Here is a 22,201-nt window from a genome sequence, read left to right on the forward strand (position 1 = left end):
TTATTATTATTTTGAAGTGCACTGTTTAAATGCCACTAAACCTACGTCTTAGCTTTGTGCCAAATTGTGAGAAATGATTTTACAAAACAGGAATAACTTTTAATTTGTTATCTAATGAAAATGACTTTTATCCTGTACAATGCACGATACATCCTGCATTTCATATAATTTGATTGACGTTATACCAAGATGGAATTAATGTGTGTGAAATTGGTTAAAAGTTAATAAAGTTAATACATTTCAACTTGAAAATAGCTTCAAGATACCAGATGAGCAACATCTCCTTCAGAGAATCGCATACTAAATACAAAGGCACAAGGAGGAGATATGGCAAAACTACAGTAATTTTAAGAACTGTAGAACTATAAAGCTGCTGTAACACCCACAAAATATTTTTGGACAGCTGTGTCCCACACTCAAGTCAATCACAGACTTGTGTACTGTATGTAGGCCGACTACTGTGTTCAAGGCAGTCAAAATGACAAAGATAGGCAACACTATGTCATTCAAGAATCAAGAGTGATGTAAGCACACCACAACCTACCCAATGCAGGTACAATAGACTCCAGGTCGAACCCATGATCAAATTCTTTATCCTAGCCACAGAACGCTGACTCATTTTCTTCCATTTTTCATTCTTCAAAGGACTGACTACTCGACATAAGAAATGACAGCATGGAATTATTACTAATGTATTATTATTATTATTAGTGGACGATAACACACCGGCACCAATGAGGCTACAGAGTGACATGACCGCTAGCTTATTACTTAGTTCCTTACTTGTATAATAACTTGCAATACCTTACTTGCATTATACCAAGTATTACATGCTGTATGTTGGACATTGTTGGCCTAGGAAGAGTCTGCCACGCCAACATTACACTGCACATACATGTATGATATGAGCATGTAACAAATACGATCTTACAGTAGCAAACATATCAATGTACTGTACTCCTATTTGTTAATATCGAGTATGTGATTGCTGATGAGGATTTTTATATTTGTTTTATTTGCTAAAAGTGCTCTGCATTTTCAGCTGCAGATGTTTAAACTACACAAACCTCACGTTCCATCTATTAATCCAGCACTTCAAGAATCTGTACATAGCTTCCACTGATACTTAAACAATCCTGAGTGGGTGGGGTTTTAAGTGCTGCATTTGTTTTGCTGCTTGACGGACATTTTCCTACATCCGACATAATCTACTTAGTGTGGTTGATCAACTCTACATTTTAATATGAGGGGATCCAGGGGGGTCTGCGAGAGCCAGCGCCTGTAGGTTGTGGCATTGAAGGAGGAAACCCTCTATTCCACTGCCCCCTGTCAGGGGGTTACTATAAAAGAGGTTCTGCTCAGGTGGGAGGCCGCTGTCCGAGCCCCAGTCGGAATCAGAGTCCGAGCTGCCATTGTCGGAGCCCTCGGTGGCTGTGGGCGGGTAGCTGAGCTGCTCCAGTTGCTCCACCAGGTCACTAAACTGGACAGCAGAGCTGGTCTCCGAGCGCACAGAGTACGCTGGGAAGTTGACCATGGAGCTGGCCTCGGACGGGTTGTCAGAACCCGGCAGGCGAAGCGAAGAGGAGTCGGGGCCCCCGTAGCCCACCGACAGAGACTCCCCTGCAGAGCTCAGCCCCAGGTTGTCCAGAGAGCTGCACTCTGAGCGGTTATTCACCAGCGAGCTGGTCTCGGATCGAGCGGCGACGCCGTCCGAAAAGGGGTTGGCGTTGCCGTTCAGGTCTTCGAGGCCCAGGCTATAGATCCTGTTTTTGTCGAGGTCGGCTTCCTCCGTGTAACCGAACCGATCGGCTTTGCCGTCTAGCCCGAATGCGTAGGCCTCGGCCCCACCGCCATAGAAAGAAATCTCGGCGGGGTCGTCGTCTATGAACTCCTCAGTTACCTGCAGCGGTGAGCTGGCCATGGAGAACATGGGATTCTGCTTGGCGCGCAACAGCTCCGCCTCAAATGCCTCGGGTGTCAGAGCCCCACCCTTCCTCTTCCCCCCTACCCCGATGACCCCGCACCCTGTTCCCCTTCTCCCGCCTCGCTCGCTATCCTCATTGCCATTTTGAAAGGGCTGTGGTATGGAAGTGCTACTCTCTACACACACAAACAAGGGGCGGCTGCAGTCTCCTGCTGCCTGATTGCTAGGGGCACCTTGAAAAGAGAAGTGGGACGGAGAAGCCGCCTTGACGGTTTCTTCCCTCGGAGGGCTCGGGGGTCTGGTGTCTTGCGGATGGGACTGAAGTTGCTGCTGCGGAGGTGCTGGAGATTGGCTCAGTAAGGACAGGGGCTGTGGCTGAGGTTGCAACTCCATCCGTGGGAGAGAGCTAGTGATGTGTGGAGAGTAGAAGGACATGGTGGAGGAGGCAGGGGACCCTGGGGACCGGAGGCTGTCATTAAATGACAAGCTCTGAAACAATGCAACAAGGACAAGAGAAATGGGGTGGGAGGGGGGGGGGCAGAGAGATACAGAAGAGGGAAAAGCAATTGGAGAGGTGAAAGTTCCATTAGTTTTTCCATGACAATGTAATTCACCATTTCACCATTGACCCATCAGAATAACTCCATCGACTGACCTGTTTTGGCACGTCTGTGGCCAGGGAGCGACCAGACATTCGAATCTTACTGTTCCTCCTGAAAAGGAAAAAGCACCACATCAGGCTTTTAAAATTTAGAAATATTCCTCAATAAGAATTGCAGATTTAAGCAAAAGCTTGCTGTCTTTTTTTGTTAGACATGGAAATACGCACCTCTGGTACGGGGTCCTCTTTGCTCCACTGTCTCTGACATATTCCACCAGCTGCTTCTGGGTCCTACCACTGGTGGACAACGGCACAGTTTAGAGTCAAAATACTATATACAAACCACAGCAGCGTGCTGACCACCAGCAAGCGTGCCTAGGGCCCAAAACACACTGGAATGCGGAACGCGAAGTGCATCGCAGTACTTCAGACGCACCACCACACTCAAATCACCAACCGCTAAGGTTTCTCCATTTTTACCTACTTTAGAAATACTCACTTGCTTTTTAATTTAAATATCGGCAATGAGTATTAATTTACGACTATGTGAAATTGAGTTAAAGTATTGAGTACTTGCTTTTAAAAATACTTCCAAAAGTACATGCTTTTTAAAATACTAGTATTTTAAAAAGCACAAACTACAAAGTACATTTTCTTTTAATATCAATGCATTGCTGTATTAAAATTAGGCCTGTCAAAAAAAATCGATTCATGAATAAATCGCGATTCTTAATGCCACGATTTTAAAAATCGAATCAAAATATTAAAATCGATTTTTTTATTTTTTTATTAAAAAATGTTTTTTTTTTTTTTTTTTTTTTTTTTTTTTTTTTTTTTTTAATAAGTTAGTACCTTTTTCACTGGCACTTTGTCTGAAATCAATGTCAGAAAGACTAGATGTTCTAGTATAATTAAAGCAAAGTGATTTGGGGTAGAAAATCGCAATAAATCGCAGAATCGAATATCAATTAATCGCAGAATCGCAATTTTAATCGAATCGGCACCCTAGAAAATCGCAATAAATCGCAGAATCGAATCGAATATCAATTAATCGCAGAATCGCAATTTTAATCGAATCGGCACCCTAGGAATCGATTTTGAATCGAATCGTGACCCCTAATTAAAATATACATAGAATACATTTTCCAAGAAAAATATCAATGGAAGAGGAAATGGCAAATCGCAACATGTTGTGGGCTTGTAGACCTGATATACTCACTATATTTGACATAGGGCATCACTATATTTGACATAGGGCAAGTGGTTACTTCATATGTATTTTTCCCTTCCTAGAAATATAGTGGAGTCAAAAGTACAATCTTTGTCTTTGAAATGTAGTGTAGTGGAGTGAGTCTAAAAAAAAGTATTTAAAAAATGGTTATACTTTTAGTTTTTTACTTTGTACAGTACTCTACAGTACTCTAGTAAATGTACTTCTTTACTGTCCACCACTGAACATACCTGTATCTGAAGGAAGAGCCTCTACTGAAGAGAATAGCTTTGGCCTTCGGTTGAGGCTGGTCAAACAGACGGAAGAAGGAGTGGTGCTCCACGCAGTTCTTCCAGAAGATCTTACACTGGTCTCTACTGGCCATCATAAACTCAAGAGTATCCTGATGGGGGCCCTAAAAGAAAAGAAAAAAACAGAACAGAAAAATAATAAGCTCAACATAAAATGTCCGTCTATTAAAACAAGGTTTAAAAACTCAATTTTGAACAAAGAATAAATCGGTACTTACATGAACCTCCGGGTGGAGTTTGATCAGGAAGCGCTTCCTCTTGAAGCTCAGTTTGCGAATCTTCGACCAGTTGAAAGTATTTATTTTCGTGTTGCCCTGGAGAACAATTTAAACATTACGTAAGTAGCCAAGAAATGAAATCCTAAAACAATCTGTGTGGGAACATGGTGTGGTGCGGTTGGATAGCTGTAGCAGTCACCTGGAAAACCATCAGTCCCATATGGGCCACTGCCAGGTTGATTTTGGTGCCCTCGCGGTCGGCTGCTGGGTGGAAGCGGACTCCATACAGCTCCAGTTTACGGGCAATCTCCAGGACTTGGAAGTCGGATTCAGCCGGAGTATGACCACTGAGGAGGACAAGAACATCCCATACATTAATATTTAACCCATTTAGGGCGGGAACCCCTATTTGTAACTGTACCTTTCAAGACGGGAACCCCTTTTGGGGTTGTTGTTGCTATATACAGTATATAGCAACATACATGTTTAGTAATTTTTTAATAAATATTTGAAGTTTTTCAGAAAAGATTTAGAAGGCGTTTTTAGAATCGGCCTCACGTCTAAATGGGTTGAATTAACTTTTATTTTTGGCCTACACTAAATGTCTCCTTTATGTGTTCTTTGGCAAAGTGCAGGTTAATACTGTGTGGTTTAAAATGGAGTACACTTTGGTTTTTGTTCTGATACCTGCTCCTATCTGATGGATGTCAGATGTTCTGAGCTGATGCATGCGGTTACATTACACATTCATTTGCAAAATGCCTTGCTTGGGATTTTTGGTATTTACTGGAAGCTGTTTCCCACATAGCTCCCATTCTACAGTACCACACAGCTAATGGCTTGGGATCAACTGACAGGTTACTTCAGGGACTGCAAAACAAAAGGCAGACAGGCATGCAAAAAATGCGTGCTTCTTTTCTTAAGTAGATTATATTACCTCCAGTTTCATCCAAAAAGTCTCTTATGTGCAGTCCAAGAATATGCATTTTTTTTGTTCATTAAAAGTCCTATATACAGTACGACGAATAGTGAAAATAATAGTTGTGAGCTTATAGATCTGCTTCTTGATCATTTGTGACAAAGTTTGAAAATGTCTGCCTATAATAACATGTCCAAAATAGGGAAAGTGGTTAAGTACTTTGCTCAAGGAGATCAGTGCTGTCAGCATTCCACCATGACTTTCTGCATAAGAGCCTGGCAGGGCACATGTTTGAAAGTCTAACTTGTCAAGTCAAAGTTAGTCACAGCACAACATATGGCCTAATATCTTCATAATCATTGAGAAGCTGGATGTTGGGAGCCTGGGACTATAAATCCTAATTGTGGAAACAAGTGCCGTTTTGGTCTTTGCCACTCAGATTCTGGACAGCTGCTGCTTTCATGCTCTTTTGGAACCTGTAACTACAGTATGCAGTACAGCAGCCATTTTGACTTTCCCAATTTAAAGTACCATACCAGTGTTACCACGTACAGTATGTCATTGTCCATTGTCAACATCAGCCGCATAGTTTCCCACAAAATTGCTTGCTATCTTTTAGATGGTTTTGTATCTTTTCGGTCCATATTCTGTTACAGAATGTACCTGAACCTTTTGTCAACATTAACTGAAACTCACCATCACTAGAAGTCCTCTTCAAGCTAAGCTAATCACGTTTGAGATGCAGCACTTGTAAGAATTCTTTTTCCAGTGGTATAAAAATGTGTTTTATTACTATTAGAGTAATAATACAGTAATTTTAGATTAAATAAAAATAATAAATAAGCATAGTGATTTTCAAAAGGGTTAAGTCTTTTGGAGTGTTTTTCCACAACGTTTCACCATGAATGCTAGTGAATGACGTTTAAAAACGTAGGCTGAGATTTTAAGTATACACTCCATTATGTACACAACATTTGCTGAAGAACGGGACAATCTATGCTAATGGTGAGCAGATTAGATTGATATGGCCCTTAAGGTATGACAGTGTCTGTAAACACAGGGAGATGATGATGTACAGATACACGATACTCAACGTGACCTTAAATCCCCCCCCCCCCCCCCCCCCCCCCCCCCCCCGCGCCAATAGCCTCTCAAATCTTTCTGGATGACGGCACTGCATTACAACCGAATAACGTTAGGAGGAGTGTATCCTTCCAATCACCACCACCACATTCTAATTTTGTTCATCCGTTAAGCAGTGGAATCTCCTTAGTGCCCGGCCTCCACTGCCCTACTAGCCTTAGGGCTAATAAACTAGTGGCCAGAGCAGGGGATTAGGGGTAGGATGCTAGCAGCCCCCGCACTTCCACTCTGACAGTCAAACAGAGACGGTTTACTCACTTTCAACCTGGTGTATCTATTTTGGGCATATATCATTTATATGTGAAATAGATCTACAAGCTCACAAGCCTTTAGACCTGCCATTTCAGAGATTCTTTTATAGGGCTTAACCACTTGAACCCTATATACTTTGTTGCCCGGGGTCCCCCAGGGGTCTATCCATATAGACCCCTACCTCCTATTTTCCCTCTACACCAAATGTGAGCTTGTGGAGGCACTGAGCCATTTTCGCAGAATTTTCATCTATTACGACATGCCCAGAATAGGGTGTGGTTCTACAAATGCCTTCTAAAATCAGTACTTCTCACACTTTCAAGATTTTTCAAAAATCTTCAAAAATGGCAGATGTTGAGCATTAGTGAGGACCAATTATATGAAGATAAGGTTGAAAATGGGTGAAGCATTTAACAGAAGACCCAATCGTAGAACCACCTACTGTATGCAACAGGTTTGAGAGACAGAGAGAGAGAGAGAGAGAAAGAGAGAGAGAGAGAGAGAGACACGGGAGGCCAGCGTCGTGTGAACGGAGAAGCTAGTTGTGGGAAAACGCAGCAAGGGCTTTTGTGAAAGGATTAACATTAAAAGCAGGACTCTGAAGAGGTGCCAACAAACTCTTGGTATGGTTGGTTTGGCTAGTGAGACTGTCGCAGTCGCCTCTTTTTAAAGCCTCTGCTTAATGTGTGTGTTTAAATCACATGAAAAGAGTCCCAAGAAGGGCACCATATAACCTGGAAGCAGCAATGTGCACACAGAGACCTCTGTTGTGTTAATTCAACTAACTTTTACTGCGTAGTACTATTGAATTTGACTTCATTGAAAGATACCACACTCATCCAATGTTGAGCGGAAAATTCCAGGCAACAGTGGCATTAAATCATAGTGCTCGCTCCAAAAACACAAACCACAGACCTGATATTTGAAGAGGTTACTATGGTGCAATGGCGTGTTGCTCTTACAAAGTGATCGCAGAGTAGACAATAACAGATATCAGGCCTGAAGAGATCAAGGGCTTTGCATGCCTCTCAAAAGAGGGAATTCGTGTCTTGTGTAAATCTCTACGGCTGGGGGAATGTAGGCAGCTTTAAATGGCTCTATTCGTGTTGAACCTGGGTGGGCTGGGTGGTCTTCCAGTGAGGTGCTTTTTCATCCATTACAATGACGGGTGGCTGCTGCTGCTGCACACTCCTGGATGGAGTGTGGATTTCAACAGAGCTCAAAGAGCAATTTGGAAGATCTCCAGGTGAGGGAGGGCTTCACAATTCCAATGCAAAATCCTGCCAGTACTTTCTGCCTTGCTCAGAAAAGGAGCATAATGCGCTTGTTTTTTAGGGAAACAATGTTTGACAAGGTTTTATTTCTCCAATGACTCAGTGGTTCTCAAGCTTTTTTCAAGGACCCCCAAATGAATATGTATTTGGCCACCGAACCCCATCTTAAAATATCTTGTGCCAGGGACACCATACAACATTGGTGTTGTTAAAATGTTTTGAAAATATTCCAAATGTTTCACATTTTCTCAAGCTGTTTTAGAAAATAGCAGATCTACAAGCTCACAACTCGTGAGCAATGAATATACTAGATAGGGGTTAGAGGCCATTATGCTGCTCCACCTACACATGAAGCTAATTTAGAAATGATACATTTTCAACTGAAGTGAAGATGTGTCATCTTGGTCATAGGAGACAGTTATGTGACCATTCCAGTGGTCTGGCATGTTTAACCTGTTCACTATGACTCGCTGTCGACTCGACATAACTGCCGGGCCATTGTACAAAGCATTTACAGTACAAAACAACCGCCAGAGTTCTCCCTTTTTTATGTCAAATATAGGGCCGATAAACATACCTTAAAATGATCTGCTTCTCTGGCTGATAACTTTAACAGAATATAAACACATTTTGTTTGTAAATCAATCTTTTCCTGAGACCATTTTTGGGTCGACTTTTGAAACCAATCCGCTCTTATAAATGCATTATCATCTATTTTTACACAACACCATTGTGTGATCAATCAGTATAAAATAACGCTTAATTGGCTTATCTTTTCGTTGATACATTTCTTAAAATGCGCTCCTCTCGAATATTCCATTATTTGAAAACGTAATCAATAGAATAATCTCTAAGAAAATGGATAGTGGCCGCCCTAATGTCATGTATACCATGAGTCAACGAGGCTAGACTTGCCAGACCACCAGTATGTATACTTTAAAACGTGATTTATACTATTTATACCGTCGCACGACAGCAGATCTATAAGTTCACAGTGTGTCGCATCGCGTTGTGATAGACACGGTAAATACTACAGATTACTGTATATAAATTAGGCACAAGACGGAGAAGACGCAGTGAAGTAACTCACAGGTGTCTGCGGTGGAGCTCCATGATCCTCTCCTGAACCTTCTCCTGATAGGGTAACAACCGGTTCATCTTCAGGAAGTCCCTGTCCACCATGTCGTCATAGTCACCGATCTCCGCTGTGGTTTGCAGGACGAGAGGAGATGGTCAACATTTGTTTAAGACCGGACAGAACGCATCTGTGTCATTTTTAATTTTTTTTGGCTATTCAAAAATAGCAGATATACAAGCTGGTGCTTGTACCGCGCTGAGCTTGCAGATGTGCTATATTTTTTTAAATCATGAAAATGTGTGCAAATCTTTGAATAAATATGTTTTTATAGCGAACAATTGTAACTCAAATCTTTCCTTCTGGGTTTAAAAAAAAAAAGATGTTGCTATAATCAGTGGTTCTCAAACTTTTTCATGTCAAGGACACCCAAAATGATATGTATTGGCCGTGGACCCCCCCCCCCCCCCCCATCTCAGAATATGGTGTTCCAGGGACCCCCCAGAAGCAAAGATTTGAGTTAAAAATGTTTGGGTTCGTCCACCCAAAAATGTTCGGCCCACCCATCTGACCACTTAACACGACGGAAGGTTTTCAGAGCATGTTTATTTTAATGATCAATCAATCTAAAGTGTTTCACCTTACAATGACATTTATATTACAGTAATGTTTTATATTGTTGTTATATTATCAATAAAAACAGTGTTTTGCCAATTATTTGGGGGATCCACTTGCAATATCCTCACGGTCCACCAGCGGGACCCGGGCCACAGGTTGGGATCTGCTGTGTTAATCTAGTCAAAACCACATAAACCAGTGCTTAAGGGGATGCAAGTAAACACGAGCCGCAACACGTGAAAAGGGGCGAGGCTTCAATTTGTGGTTCAGAAGCATTTTTTCCCACACATTCTGCACTGACCACAATCTCATGATGTCATATATAGGAAATACACACAATATTTCTTAAAGATGTTTCTTTGTTCACAACTGTCACAGCACCTCGCAACTGGGACCGACCCCACTGGCGGAGAAACATTGTGATATATATCAGGGGTCTTCAACAGGGGGGCCGGGACCCCTAGGTTGTCCTCAGAGTTACTACAGGGGGAGCCGCCAAGTCTTTGTGTGATTTGATATTTATTTTTACATTAACCACGTGAACACTAGCATCCCTTTTCTGAGGAGAACTTTAGCCAAAAATAGCAGATCTACAAGCTCACAACGCCTCGCAGCTTGTAGCTCGGCTATTTTTGGCAAAGAGGTATAGGTGTAGAGAGGGAAAAAAGAGCAGACCAAGTAAAAAAAAAAAGAAGTTTAATCTGCAACACAATTTTATACAATATAGAGGGGGTCCCTGCTTCATCTCTCTCAGCTAAGGGGTTCTTGGCCGGAAAAACGTTGAAGACCCCTGATATATATCAATCAATATATTTACTGTGTATATATATATATATATATATATATACACTGTATATATATATATCTCGCCTAGGGTGAGGGGTGTGCTGACATAAAGCAGGTCTGTACATACACTGGACGAGATGAGAAGCAATCAGCGCCCCTGTGTTCTCCGTGCAGATCAACCTGCCCTCCATCAGGTCTCTTTTCATCTGCAGGGAAAACAAGTACCTGAGAAGAACGGGAGAAAAGCACAGCGGCTTAATGGCCATCTGTTTGTATTCACTGAGAATTAACCATGCTTATGCATCTTGACAGATGTTTTTATGAAAATAAAGCACAGCTGAAATGAAAATAGCCATTATCTATTGTGATAGATGTTATGGTACATTAATTTTGAAGTAGTTGAGTCAACCGTTCATGCATGTCATTCTGGACTGTAAGCATAATGCACACCAACAGCCATTTCTACCGCTGTGTTCTTACATTAAATGGGTGTGACAAAAAAAAGACAATAGGCACATTATAATTTCCCATCAAATCAGCGCTTTTCTTTTCATTACTATGAACAGCTTTTAATTAAAAGCACTCTTTCACTTTTGTGAGCGCAGACACTGAGTGATGATATGACTGGCCTTCTTAAAAAAAAAGAAAAAAGACATAACTATCTGATTACTCAATTCTTTTGTTATGTGATGATGATGAACACATCCCTAAAGCCTTATTACGCAGGCATGATAATTAGCATCACTAAATTGGAAAGAACAAGCCACTGACCTCGTATACTCCTCCTGTAGCTGACCGGGGTCTGGAGGAAAGAACTTCACTGACAGTCTAAAAAGTGCATTTGTAGGTCCTAAAATGTATGACAAAGATTGAGGAGAAAACATTGATTAATATCCCATAATGCTTTTAATGGAGACATCCAGGTTTATGTTTAAGCACACTTACTTCTCACTTGCTTCACAATGGGTTTTGTGGGTTCCAACCAAACCTGAGGACACAGAATGATACCGTCTTGTCACAGTCATGCATTGGGTTGTGACCTGGTCATGGCATAAGTACAAATATTGTATAGTGATCATCCACTCTCATGACGAAATGTTCCGAAAGTCACACTTTTAGCAAATCAACACATTTTCCTCACACATTTGAATCATTTCACAAAAATAGCCGATCTACAAGCTCACAGCAGAGATTTGGTGTAAAAAGGATCCCTGGCTAATAAGCCAAATATGCCTTATATAGTTAATACATTATAATTGTCCTCTATAACTAAAGTGTCAAATTAAAAACACCTTAAATATTTTATTTCTTTTATAAACAGTTAATCTTTCACTTAATAGAGGCAATGCCTGTCACAAGTTGATGACGTCATATGCTCCTGTGTAGTCTAGCTCTATGGAATTTATGGAATGCATGTGCAAACAAAGAATATCTAAAATATTGATTTGATGCTCATATTAACCATAGGAAGTATTAAGTTGTTTTTTATTTTCACATGCATTCATAAATTCCATAGGGTTAGATCACACATGGGGCAAATGACATCATCAACTTGCGACGGGCATTGCCCCTATTGAGTGAAAGGTTAACCGTTTCTAAAATAACTAATAATAATAAGAATATACAATGTAGCTAGTAACTAAAGTTTTCAAATAATTGTAGTGAAGTAAAAAGTACAATATTTGCATCTGAAATGTAGTGGAGTAGAAGTAAAAGTATTGAAAATTGGAAACACTCCAGTAAAGTAAAGAATTCCTCAAAAGTATACTAGGAACAGTACTTGAGTAAATGTACTTAGTTACTTTCCACCACTGTGTAAAACACAGCAGAGGGATGTGGCAATGTAGTGGTCAAAGTTTGGGGTCCAGTCGTCACTGTGGAAGCATGCTTGTTCCATCTGGCCTTCATTGAGTGTGGAATGTACTCACACAGATAATATTAATACACTGATATTATCTTCCAATATTCTATTCTCCTTAATATTAACAGGAACCTTTTGTTCTTTGGACCAGAAACCTTTTCTTCAAAAACATCTCAAATCAAGAAATAATATTACAATAACGTCATCAACAGATCAAGATGGTTTCTGAATAATGACTACACTTAAAGCCACCCCCACCCCCATCCAATACAAAAACAGAATATAAAGAACATTTCAGCTTCAATGTAATATAACATACAATGGAATTTGTTGGGGTTGGGTGGAAACCTCATATGTCAAAAGGATTCAGGATTCAAATAAAAACATTTGCAAAAATAGCAGATCTACAAGCTCAAAGCGTGTCCCACTGCAACACGTTTTGAAAGAAATCCCCATTAAAAGTTGAAATATGGAGATACAAGGTTTCTGCCTGACAGCGACAAATTCTTAAATGACAACTCAACAATCAGAACAGTCTAAATATCTGCTTAGAAGCTGCGGGGTCTAGTAAAAACAACAGACATCTGATGTCTTTTTGGCTTGAAACGGCTGTCCGCCCCGCTCCCTTTGAAGTAGCCATCATAAACGTTTCACATCTGTCCGCTTTGCTTTTACACATACCGTTGCTGTCCGGTGGAAACCTTGTATGTCCAAAACCGTTCCATTTTCACCATTACTTTTAAAGACATTTGAAAATAGGGAAAATAGCAAATCTACAAGCTCACAACGCGCCACATCGCGGCGTGTTGCTTGCTTGTAAATATGCTATTTTCACTACTTTCGTGCAACACTCTTGTATGATGAAGTAGGGCATTCATTTACCAAAAAACATTAAAAGAAAGAAGAAAAGAAATACGGAGATACAAGGTTTCTATTCGACAGCAACGGTATCCAGCAGCCTCCATTCCACCATGACCTGCACTGTTCCGTTTCTGGGCACGGTTCAAGAACACCAGAAGAACAAAGTAAAACCCCATAAAAATATTTTTACTGGTCAACTTGGTGAAAATAAATAAATAAAATGCTGCGGCTGATGCCAACTCATCAAAAATCCTCAACTGAATCCTGAACCAGAACACAGTTAAAGCTGCCATCCATATTTTACCCAATCTGTATGGTAGAGTATGTTAAAACAATATAACTGCCACACAACAAAGTGGAGTCCTAGGGTTCCCAAGGAGGCAAAAATCCAATGCAAAAACGATTGAGGAGGGAGACCACTGTATAATGCAATAATGTAGTTTTAATGTCCTCCTAAAACCGCTATTTTTACAACTTTTTGTTTAGGCAAATGATCAAACAACTGGCTTAAAATCTCAGCAACGCATTTCCAAGAACTCTTCCACAAGTTCTAACTGTAGTGTAGTGGTTGGATGTGTTAAGATATTAAGACATTTAGATCCAGTGGTCAGGTAGGACCACTACTGGTTGACAAGAGGTATTGCATGAAACTGAAATAGGTCGTGCTCTCTGTTAGAGGTCAACAGTATTTTAAAAAATGGACCAGAGTTCAAATCCTAGGTACGACATGAAAGATTACAGAACACGCAAACACACAATACAACAAGAAATACACATACCCAGTTCATCTGCATGTTCTGGAACTCAAGGCCAAAGTAATCACTCTCCATGAGGTTGCCCCTCTGGAAGACTTCAGAGAGAAGGGTCTGTCCAAAGTCTTTTGGCTAAAGAATAGAAGGAAGAGAAAAAGAGAGTGCATTATATCACTGTTTCTCAACATCTGGTACGGGGGCCCGCCAGGCGTCCAAATGGACCCTTATGGGTCTGTAACGCAGAATCAGAATCAACTTCTGTCACATCACAGGTTTAAGTGATGTGAAAAGAGTGTAAAGAAGTGGGTGACATTTTTTTTGTCCAAGGGGGAGGACAGGGAGAGCAAGGAGAAAAGACATGTAACAGTACAGAGAAACATGTCTACATACCATACACATAGCATACATCAGCTGGTACAGTATGTACATGAGGTAAGACATAAGGTGCATAAGTTAGACACAAAAATAGGTGCACTTCTACAAAGCAGCAGCTATAGTATGTACATGAGATTATTAGACATTAAGGTACAAAACTGTGTCAGTGCATTCATTGTACGTAACTCTGGGACTGTACAAAGGGGAACATAATTTTTCTAATAATCTTTGAGACCCCCAAACTACACTGTAAAATTCTCAGGGTTAATGAATTAACTACATTTGACCCCCTGGTGGTTCCCGGACCAGTGTATTAAAGGACGTCAATAGTATTATTATAATGCAATCACCAAAACATGCAAGGAAGTTGAATTCAAACCACCCTGCAAAGACAGATTCTTAATTTAGGCATTTACATACAGCAAAATCCTCTGGTCCATTCTTACACTCAAGAGTTAAACTAAAGCCTGATTTATACTTCATATGGCGCCGTGTTGTGAGCTTGTAGATCGGCTATTTTGGGCACACGACACTGAGTATAAGTTAAGCATTACATCGTTTGAATGTTTTACTGTCTACATTTTTAACATAGGGCAACAGATCATTTTAAACACTTGAAGTTCAAATAAAGTGGAAACACGGTACCTATGTTATAATGTTACACATTCACAATGTACATTTACACTTACAGGCCAATATTGTACGGTCAAGTACAGTCATGATTCTTCAATTCCATTCTGCTACCTGTACAGATGCCCTTTTCACAACTTCTCATTTAAATATATAATGTACATATATTTATAAGAAAAAAAAAGTCACCGATACTGTTGTCCAGATAGGTCAAAGTATGTAAATATTTGAAGTTGTCCCTTATCTGTTGCCCTACCTTTAAAAAGCTGCCTGCTACAGTTGAAAAGGTGAACATGGAAAGTTGAATCAGGCTTAGGGGAAAAGGGAAAGGCAGAGATGCTCATAGGCCTGCGTCCTGCGTCTCTGACGCACCATATTGAAAAAGGACGCATTCATGGCACCGTCTTGCGTCCATGGGACGCACTACAATTTAGCGGAAATTACCGCGGATTTGAAGGCCATCCGTGGATTTCAAAGCCGTCCGCGGATTACAAGGCATAGTGCAGAAAACAAGAAAAATCTCGGTAAAACACCGCCGTATGGAGAAGTATTCTCTCTCTGTCTCAGGGCAGTGCGAGTGCTATTAGAGGGAGAGAGTCAGAGTGCTGCGCAACTTACAGCCCAACTTCAAAGCAAGTTAACGATGGCTCGTTCACCCCAATTTGACCACTAGGCAATCAACACTGAACAGCACTAATTAATGGCAGCTGTGATTCTTGTGTCTTTCCGTGCAGCCAGATATCAAATAATTCCCTGTAGAGCAGGGGTCTTCAGTGTTTTCAGGCCAAGGACCCCCTAGTTGAGAGAGAGATGAAGCAGGGACCCCCTCTATATTGTATAAAATTGTGTTTCAGATAAACTTTTGCTGCTCTTTTTTCCCTTTACACACCTATAACTCCAAAAATAGCCGATCTACAAGCTCACAAGTGTGAGCTTGTAGATCTGCTATTTTTGGCTAAAGTTCTCCTCAGAAAAGGGATACTAGGATTCAAGTGGTTAATGTAAAAAAAAAAAATCAAGTACTACAAGTACTAGTTGTCGGATTTGGAATTGTGTACTTTTCTTTCAGATACATGTACATGAATATAACCATATAAGATGAAACACGAGTTAAACGCTGTGCATTTTTGTGGGACCCATAAAATGTCCCTGGGACCCATCTAAAAGACCACCCTTGCATCCCAGGACCCATTACATTGAAAACCTAGCAACATCACTGGAAAGGTTCATTCATGTTTGTTGTGTGAGGACAGAGGGAGCCCTGCTGCGTGAATGAACGGTGAGTCAGGAGGAAAAGGTTTGTGCCATGTGTTAATGATCCACCTCACTGCTGAGGAAATACTGTCTGGCCACCGCTGGGATCAGACATCCAAGTTAAGTCATTTGCTCGACTTGAATTTAAAAGACATGCCATCATCCCATCCCCTCTCTCTCTAGACTAAACCGGCACGGCCCGTACATGGAGTACAGTGAGGTCACAGGGGAGGAAATCTGCTGAAGTTTACCTTCGCAACGCTCTGGGGTTTGTTTTCACTAAACGAAGCACTAATTGCTATGTACCAAGAACACACTGCACTTGAGGTTTGGAATCCTAGCCTGTGACTTTTTGAGAAAATTATAGAGTGAAACATCTGTTTGTAATGTAAAATTTTATTTTTAAAAAACCCTTATGAAATAGAACTGGTTTTGCATTGGCAAATGTCAAGCATTTCAACTCTGCACAGAGATCACTGTACTGTGTAGTTACATCAATACATTTGATCCAATCAAATGTGTTCAGATTAAAAATGTACAAGTTGCCCTCATAATCACGTCATCATGACCTCTTGATTTCAGCTTGATCCCAACCATAGAATGAAAACCATAGTGTTAGTTTAGTCCATTCTTTGAATTCAGGCCAAAATACAATATCCACACACCACCACCGATATATGGTCAAAGTGCACCGGCATCTAACAGTCACGAATGGTAGAAACTGCCTCCGTTTCTTATCAACTTCTGGGAGTCAGTAGTTGCCAATTTAGTATAGGAAATAAACATAATCAATTGCTCAGCTCTGAGCTGAGCCACTCAATCACTGTGTGTTTTGGATATAATCTAAAGCAGTGTTGCCTAGTGAAAACTAAATCTGCTCAATGGGAGACATTTGTGGATAGATATAGAGTTAAGCCAGCATTTCCTTCAGTGAAAACAATGTCAGAAGTGTGTATAATCTGTTTAAGTGAACTGACATTTCAATGTTTCAATCCTGCTGCAGTATAGTGCCCACAAGCTGTACAAAACCTGCGTTAGTATAACCATCAACAATACAAGTCTAATTACAATGCAAATATTGGGATTTAAAGGACAGCCACCTCTTCAAATAGCCACACCTCAATGTTAATTGTTAGCTCAGACGGTGAAATGTATTCTTGTCAAATTCTTTTAACTACATAATCTGTGGAGTGGTTTTGCAGAGAAAACCAACAGCCAGTAGCAGATTAGGAAAACTCTTCTGTGACTCTCCTTTCAGTAGTTTCAGGGGCAGACCAGTAGTACGTTTGGGCCGGTAGAGTTTTCTGAAGCCCCTCCCTTGCTGTGTTACTCATTAACCTCTTGAAGGAATGTAGCTCCGTTCAAGTAGCTCCAGTCCTGGGTGCAAATAAAATCCCTGCAACCTCCTCCCCCTCCGGGATATTCAGCATTATCCTCCAAAATCTGAGCCGGAGAGATGACATTGTCACTGTGATTCAAACGGCCAGGGAGAAGGGGAAAAGAGACAAGGTACTCTACTGTTACATTCAAATTCAGCCTCTCGCCTTCTCCCAGATTGGATATCTTCGCTGTCGGGTGGAAACCTTGCATGTCCAAAACCATTACTTTTCAGGAAATAGAAAAAGAACCAGTATTTCTATTTCAATGGATCCAGTGTAATTATTTTTTCACAAGCTCTTGTTTTCATTGGTTAATGATTATTCATAAAAAGCCACAGACAGACTTAAACACTTTCAACCTGGTGGCCCTATTTTGGGTATGTCAATATAGGAAAACCTTCAAAAAATGTAAAAACAAATAGCAAAAGAAGCAGGTCCACAAACTTACAACGTCATGAGCTTGTATATAAAGCAGACATTTTCGTGTGACACTGTCATACAATGAAGTACATATATGAAAAAAACAAGACAATTAAATATGGAGAATGAGATACAAGGCTTCTGCCCGACAGCGACAATATACAAAAGCATGCTGTGTGCAGTGGCTGTAGGCACACACTACTATGCAACAGGCCTACTTCATTTCACATCGAGCCTCATTTCTACATGGAATGTGGCCGCGTTGCACAACTGCACAGATCATTTCTCTCCAATTCGCTGCCTCTTACTTTGTCCATATGCAAGGGTTATCAGTGTTTACAATCGGTCTGCTTGAGAGCAAAGCAGACACAGTAGGTATTGACTTCTGTTTCTGTCAATTCTGCACGGTTGCACAGTATCAAGAGATTGGTAGTATACATTTGTTCATGAGCCTGTACACATTCCCAACCCTAATGCGATGTTGTACCCTCTGAGAACAAGATGTATATATTCAAACATAGCTTGATTATTTGCACATACAGTACATACACACAACAAGTCCTAGCTGTATCAAAGTCTTTTTAAGAGAAGGCGAACCTTGGCAAAGCCCACTGAGCAGTGAGCACTGAGCAGTAAGCTCTGACTACAAGATATGACTCATCACTTTGAATTGGAAAGTCATCTAAATCTAAAGTTCTGACAGACAGACATGTTATCATTTCTATTTCCTCCTAACACTGACTAATTGTATGCAACGTGTCAAAAAATAATCCCCACTTACAGATGCTTATAATATAAATACAGTACACAAATGCCATCCACCTCTGCATGATGAAACACTTGAGATTAACAACAAAGTCTACGATTGATGGATTGTGTCTATGATAAAGCATGAACAGACAACAGAAGTAAATTCTTGCAAGAGAATTCATTTCTCTTTTTTACATTTTCAGGTCGGGATACCAATTTGATCCAATCAGGAGAGAGAACACATACACGATACAGGATAAACACATGAAATTGGAAGTGATGAAACAAGAAAATGAGTAGACAAAATTTGAAGCTGATAAATGGGTTCTCTTTCCTGATTGGTTGAAATTTGTGACCCACCTGAAAATATATATTCCGTTTATAAAAGAGCAACCACTCTATAGCAGTGATTACTATCAGAATATAGCGCTTCAACTTAACCCATTAAGACCTGGAACGCATCTTTGTCACTTCTTTGGCTATTCAAAAATAGCAGAAATCTGCTATTTTTGACAAATAGTTTTTTTTCAAAAAACTGTTAGGATTTAGAAAACATTTTTAAGAATCGCCTCAGGTCTTAATGGGTTACAAAAAAAATGAAAGAAAAAAACCTTTGTCATACATAACAACTTTTCACTTAGTGCACCTTTAATTTACTAGCCAAAGTGCAAATCTACACTTTATTGGAGGTTGGCAGGTGCCAATTTTGTTCCCTGCTTTGTTGGCAGTAGCCAAACTAAATTGTTTGAATCCATTCTGGTGTGGAATTGAGTTTATTTCTGGTCATTTCAATTCATGCACACTGGTGAAGTGGACAGAGAATTCACACGTTCTTCCCAGTTCCCACCCAGCTATGGTCCACAGAAGAAATCTCTCCGTCTCATCTGTGAGTTCTGCCATTAAAAGGCAGGTCAGTGGGTCACTTAATCAAGCCCCACAAGCACCAGGGATTATGACAAGCAGATGTTTCTCTGGTGGGCACATCCTCTTCAGGAGAATGGGAGCTAGGATTGCGTGTTTTGGACAAGCACCCAGCTATGTGAGAAGACTACTCTACTAGTCTGTTTACTTGGGCACTGAGGAAAAAAAGAAAACAAAAAGGATTTATCCAAATATTAACTGGTCTAAATTTGTGCCAGAGCGAGCTTGTGTCTTGCATGACTGGTTGAGCGCTGTTTGCCAAAAAAGCTGATTTTATTGCCCAACAGTGAACGGCAGGCAACAAGCAGAACATCCTACTGATGGCAGGGCCGTGTCGGGGCTTGTGTTTGACACAGCAGGATGTACATTGTTGTGCTCTTGGCACCAGGCTGAGATTTCTCATTGACATTACATTTTACAGCTCCGTGCCACAGCAGCTACTTTCATAAGACTGAAAACAAGTTGACAATTCAAAGTTCAAAGGCTCCCCTTTAGGCTTTAATGGCGGCGTCTCATCAATACGGGTCAGTATTGTTTAGAGCAAACTAATCGATTTAATCGATTATAACAAATACATTTTATAAAAAATAATCAATTTAAAGAAGGAAAACAAAGAAAATCGTGTCGATTCACTGATAAATAAAAGAAGATTTCTAAAAAGAAAAACAAATAAATTACTCGATTAATAAAAAATGTAATTCAAAGAATAATTGCTAAGACAATAATAGTTGCAGCCCTATAGTGCTGTTTGCTTACGCTACCCGTTAAAGCGGCGCACCCTGATGGGACAGCTGGCCGGAGAGTTTGTCAGCAGATAACGCACTGGTAACGGTAATCAGGATCAGGTGTTTAGGTGGGCCTTCTGCTCTGGTCACGTTTGCTGTGTCACCCAGATACTTGTCAACATCAGCCTGGCGGCCATGCATGAACACAGTACCTCTTTCTGAACCATTTGACAATTACCCATGGCTTAGGAGCATTAGATCTGATCTGACAGCGTGAGAAAGCAAGACAAAAAACAACTCTCTCGTCTCTACTCTTGATTATTCTGTGCTGCTTTGTTAAATCCGAAAAAGAGCTAGTTTCTGAGTCGTGCGTCTAGGCCTAGCCAGTGTTTACTTTCAACCTACAGAGTGATGTAGGGTGGGAGGCCTGGGCAGGGTTGACAGCTGAGCTACAGTGGTTGTAATTAGGAACACGAGCAGCATGCCACAGAACTACAGATTAACACTTGAACTGCTGCTATTGCAGGAATAGTTTCCTAGAAGCATGTACTGTATATTCCACATCATGCGTAAGCCCCAGAGTCCTAATGCCAGCCAGTTCCTGGAAGTGTGTCTGGTGGTGACCCGGCATCACTTCAGAAATCAGCCAATGCTGCCATCAACCCGTTCTTCAGGTTGTTTTTCTTTTTTTTTAAATGTAAAATCATGAATGACATTACTTGTTCCTGATTGTCCCTTGTCTCATAACAATAAAAAACATGCTTAAAGTCATACTGTGCAACAACATTCATGTTAAGTCTTTTTGGTGATGCCTCTCTCTGCTGACGTCCCAGTTATTTCAGCAGTTGTCTGTTATGGAACGCATCGCTACGTGTTGTGAGCTTGTAGATCTGCTATTTTCACTCGTTTGGGTGCTGGAGAGACATTAAAATGTCTCTTTTGAGTCTTGAGCTAAAACGTTTGGGAACCACTGCTTTAGAGTGCTAGTGCCTGAGGATATTTTAGAATGCAATAACATGTCGTCAGAAATGGTATTTATTAAAGGAGTAGTTCACCCAAAAAACACCCCCCATTAAGCCTTGAATTATTATTGGCTTAGAAATACGACAAAAACAAAAAGATCTCCATGAATTCAAGGCTTCATGGAGTGTGTAATTGATAGAAAATATGTATTGTTTTGGGTGAACTACTCCTTTTAAGTTAAAATGCATAAATAAATACATTTCCCGTGTTTTCGTCATTTTGACGTTTGTGTCAGGGGCAGACACTCGCTAATAAAGGTAGGGTATAATAATCTTTAGAGAAGTTGTCAAAAAACACATTTTGTGGAATGATCATTGTGAAAAAATATAACAGTGAACAGTGAATAACTTTTGTTTAATTGAAAAACTAAAACTTGGAATTTTCTATCTGTGCACAGTTTACTGCTCTAATACGTGGTCTAAAAACGTGGAAGAAACACATCTTAAACATCACTTCCTTGCTTTTCACTGTTAGGGCACGGCCCCACCACACTTTTATTTTACCTCTGGGGCGGAATCTGCCAATGCTTTGTTAATGCAAATGCGTGGATTCATGGTCTTGCGGAATTTTTCCAAGAATCCACGCATTTGCATTGACAAAGCATTGCCAGATTCCGCTCCAGAGGTAAAATAAAAGTGCGGTGGGGCCGTGCCCTTAAACTGGTTCTTCATCCAATTATATCTGTAGAATGTGAGAAAACAATACGATTAAACGCAAAACATTTGAAACCGATATCCTTAAGTCACTGTGTTTTCCTGTCATCCACGACTCCCTGCAACCATGATAGGTTTTTCAGCATAAAGCCGGTCTCTGAAATTCTCTGGCATAACTTCCTGTGGGTCTTCACTCCTGAGCAGTGCCCTTCCCCCCTCCAAGCACTGAGGCAGGCTCAAACTCCACTCACTGGACACAACTGCTT

General features: G+C 40.7%; 1 protein-coding gene across 1 annotated transcript in view; it reads right to left on the bottom strand.

Annotated features, from left to right (window-relative positions):
* farp2 (FERM, RhoGEF and pleckstrin domain protein 2) overlaps window positions 1-22,201 on the bottom strand; it is a 45,462-nt gene that overhangs the window by 17,540 nt on the left and 5,721 nt on the right. The window contains exons 3-13 of the mRNA XM_084066564.1: window positions 13,833-13,937; window positions 11,277-11,319; window positions 11,103-11,181; window positions 10,459-10,556; window positions 8,943-9,057; window positions 4,464-4,611; window positions 4,265-4,360; window positions 3,987-4,150; window positions 2,754-2,822; window positions 2,580-2,637; window positions 2,158-2,413 (exon numbers count right to left, since the gene is read on the bottom strand). Coding sequence (XP_083922690.1) covers window positions 2,158-2,413; window positions 2,580-2,637; window positions 2,754-2,822; window positions 3,987-4,150; window positions 4,265-4,360; window positions 4,464-4,611; window positions 8,943-9,057; window positions 10,459-10,556; window positions 11,103-11,181; window positions 11,277-11,319; window positions 13,833-13,937 — 1,231 coding nt within the window. The remainder of the gene's footprint in view (window positions 1-2,157; window positions 2,414-2,579; window positions 2,638-2,753; window positions 2,823-3,986; window positions 4,151-4,264; window positions 4,361-4,463; window positions 4,612-8,942; window positions 9,058-10,458; window positions 10,557-11,102; window positions 11,182-11,276; window positions 11,320-13,832; window positions 13,938-22,201) is intronic.

Source organism: Gymnoscopelus microlampas (assembly GCF_963454915.1).
Source record: "Gymnoscopelus microlampas genome assembly, chromosome: 9".
Lineage (NCBI taxonomy): Eukaryota > Metazoa > Chordata > Actinopteri > Myctophiformes > Myctophidae > Gymnoscopelus > Gymnoscopelus microlampas.